Source organism: Rhinoraja longicauda, chromosome 19 (genome assembly GCF_053455715.1).
Source record: "Rhinoraja longicauda isolate Sanriku21f chromosome 19, sRhiLon1.1, whole genome shotgun sequence".
Classification (NCBI taxonomy): Eukaryota; Metazoa; Chordata; class Chondrichthyes; order Rajiformes; family Arhynchobatidae; genus Rhinoraja; species Rhinoraja longicauda.
This window is the reverse complement of record NC_135971.1, coordinates 27,255,358-27,258,869: the sequence shown is the minus strand read 5'-3', so window position 1 is coordinate 27,258,869 and position 3,512 is coordinate 27,255,358. Positions and strand designations below refer to the sequence as shown.

Genomic DNA, 3,512 nt, shown 5'->3' with positions numbered 1-3,512 from the left:
GTAGATGGGGAACACGTTTGGCAAGGATATGTCTGAAGCCTTCTATTCTGTGCTGCACGATACCATGAATCAATGTCTCCGTAACTGTAACAACCCCCCCCCCCCCCCCACCCACGCCGCCTGCATACAGACAGCACTCCTTGTTAGAATCGAACCCGGGCATCTGGCTCTCCGAGCCCACATCTCTATCACCGTGCCGCCAAATTTCACCTTAACCTTGGCTGGAGTGAAATTGGTACTTTGCAATCATACTGTACGTCAAGAAATTACTGTGTCTGAGATGGGTCCCGACCCGAAACGTCATCTGTTTATAAATAGTCACAAAATGATGGATTAACGCAGCTGACCAGCAGCACCCCTTGATAACATGGGGAGGCTACTTTTCGGGTCGGAAACCTTTTGCAATATGAAAAAGCCTTCGGGCCAGAAATGTCACCTCCTTATTTTTTTCGAGAAATGCTGCCCGACCTGTTGAATTTCTTCAACATTGTGTGTCAATCTTCGGTGTTAACCATCTTGGATGAAGGGATTAAAAGTACCATTCGCAAATTTGCAGATGATACAAAGCTGGGTGGTAGTGTGTACCGTGAGGAAGATGCTATGAGGTTGCAGGGTGACTTGGACAGGTTGTGTGAGTGGGCGGATGCATGGCAGATGCAGTTTAATGTGGATAAGTGTGAGGTTATCCACTTTGGTGGTAAGAATAGGAAGGCAGAGTATTATCTGAATAGTGTCAAGTTAGGAAAAGGGGACGTACAACGAGATCTGGGTGTCCTAGTGCATCAGTCACTGAAAGGAAGCATGCAGTTACAGCTGGCAGTGAAGAAAGCCAATGGAATGTTGGCCTTCAAAAACAAGGGGAGTTGAGTATAGGAGCAAAGAGGTCCTTCTGCAGTTGTACCGGGCCCTAGTGAGACCGCACCTGGAGTACTGTGTGCAGTTTTGGTCTCCAAATTTGAGGAAGGATATTCTTGCTATTGAGGGCGTAGGTTTACTAAGTTAATTCCCGGAATGGCGACACTGTCATATGTTGAAAGACTGAGGCGACTAGGCTTGTAGCCACTGGAATTTAGAAGGATGAGAGCGGATCTTATCGAAACGTATAAGATTATTAAGGGGTTGGGCACGTTAGAGGCAGGAAACATGTTCCCAATGTTGGGGGAGTCCAGAGCAAGGGGCCACAGTTTAAGAATAAGGGGTAGGCCATTTAGAACTGAGATGAGGAAAAACATTTTCAGTCAGAGAGTTGTGAATCTGCGGAATTCTCTGCCTCAGAAGGCAGTGGAGGCCAATTCTCGGAATGCATTCAAGAGAGAGCTGGATAGAGCTCTTAAGGATAGCGGAGTCAGGGGCTATGGGGAGAAGGCAGGAGCGGGGTACAGATTGAGAATGATCAGCCATGATCAAATTGAATGGCGGTGCTGGCTCGAAGGGCCGAATGGCCTCCTCCTGCACTTATTGTCTATTGTCTATTATCTTCTGTAGTTCCTTCTTATTACACCAGCTATCTATCTTTCCCGGAGACGCCGCCTAAACCGCTGAGATACTGTAGCGCACTCTGCATTTGGTATGCAAACGAACATCTGCAGATCCTTGGGTTATAGTACTGTAACTTATCCGTCGCTCAATAAGTGACAGAATCAATTCTAGCAAGATATCTATCCTGATAGTTGCTATGCTGTATCACGTATTGTAGTTGACAGACAATGCCATACATTTGTAATAACCGATTTATCTACCTGTAGATATTGCACCTGCAGACTCCTGCATGCGATTCTGTCTACTGATGCTGTGTGGACATCGCATGTTCTCCCGGCCGACGCGGGGAATTACTCTCGGGGGCACCAGATCCCCTCCACGTCCCAACGACGCAATCGGTTGACAGAGTAAATTGCCTCTATTATCAGGCCCTGATGACGCAAGGCTGTTGTAGCCTCAGTGGTCATTTGAGTACAATTCAAAGGGATACATTGAATGGCGTGCGTAGGGCAAAGTGCCTGAGGGGATTACCCTGACGGTCGGCATTGACTGTATGGCCCGAACGCAACCCCAGACAGTAAGATGCAATAATACAATGTAGACGAAAACATAATTTCTGAAATAAGTTACAGTTTTACCAAGACATTAAAGACATTTTATTGATTTAGAAAAGAACACGAATGGGCTTTGAATCACATATTTAAATTCCTCTCTGAATTTTTTCTGGGACACCCCATAAATGAACGTGTTGGTGCAGGCACTCAGTGCCCTCAGCATATATCCGGACAGTTCTGCAATGGTAAATGGATCGTTGTAATCTGACGCTAAAAGATTCACGTCTAAGATGTTTACACTCATGTAACACACGAAGGTAACCATCCAAAGCAGTACAAAGTTACCGGATATGGCCAGCAATAGAATGATGGACTTCCTTCGGTTCTCCACCTCTTGATCCGCGCCGCTCTCGTCCTTTTTGTCCCGTCGGAGACCGCTCCTCACTCTATTGGCGTGTATAATGTGTTTGATTGTCAGGGCGTTGAGGAGAATAATCAGCAAAATTGGTACAACTGGGGTTACAATGGATTCGAACACAGAAAGTGCTGCCCCTATCACTGTGGTGTAGAAATCTGGTGATATCCAACAGTACCAAGCCACGTTGTCAATTGAGTACAGAGGTACGAGGAAAATATACACTGGAATATTTTGAATAACACTTAAGATACACGTCACTACTATCACCAAAGCCGCGGTTTTCTCAGTGCAATATTTTGCTCGTAAATTCTGATTACAAATAGTGACAAATCGATCGAAGGTGAAAGTCACCGTTAGCCAGACAGAGCAATCAATGGAAACACAATTAAAGAAAATACGCAGCCTACAAATCTGATATAGGTTGAGGAATGAATGCGAAGAATTGTCAGCTGCAATCTCAGAGAGAATTACCTCGAAGATCAGAACCATTAGATCAGCTGCGGCCATGGATGCCAGGTAGCGCGTGATACATTTGGAGAGTCCGCACTTTCCCCGCGAGAGAATGACGATTGCCAACATGTTACCTGTAGAAAAGACGAAATTAAAATAACCATCTTTATTGTTCCAGGAGCACGTTAGTTTGACACATCTTCGTGCCAATGTGAGTCGATTATTTATTCTGTATCTCGCGTCGAGATGGTCGGCTCAGATGTCTACGGAGAGAGAAATGGTCAAACTTACATTTTTCGGCATCAAAGGCAGATTGATTTCAGGATGCGCATGTGAATGCAAATGTTGCATCCAAATAACGCCGCTGTTAGCCTTCATTTCCGACCGGAATTGTTGAATAAAGCCTGCAATTTTTACCATCCGTTTCCATCAAAGCAAATAGACAGCAGTGCCAGTGCTTCCCGATGGCTCCAGCCTCCCAGTTTCGATACTGATTACTAGAATTGTTTGTGCGGGGTTTGCACCTTCTCGCTGTTCACGTTAGTATTTCTACATAACTGATTGATTGGTTCAACGCCTTGCATTCCCTTCAATGCCTAGGAATTCCATTC

At 45.4% G+C, this 3,512-nt stretch overlaps 1 protein-coding gene across 1 annotated transcript; it reads right to left on the bottom strand.

Annotated features, from left to right (window-relative positions):
- Positions 1-2,124: 2,124 nt before the first annotated feature.
- On the bottom strand, positions 2,125-2,958 carry LOC144602994 (uncharacterized). Its single transcript, XM_078416116.1, has one exon. The coding sequence runs from the start codon at positions 2,956-2,958 to the stop codon at positions 2,125-2,127; it is 834 nt and encodes a 277-aa protein (XP_078272242.1).
- Positions 2,959-3,512: the final 554 nt, after the last annotated feature.

Bases quoted from the DNA above. Each gene is read 5' to 3' on its own strand.
- LOC144602994 (XM_078416116.1), bottom strand. From the start codon at position 2,958: ATGGCCGCAGCTGATCTAATGGTTCTGATCTTCGAGGTAATTCTCTCT.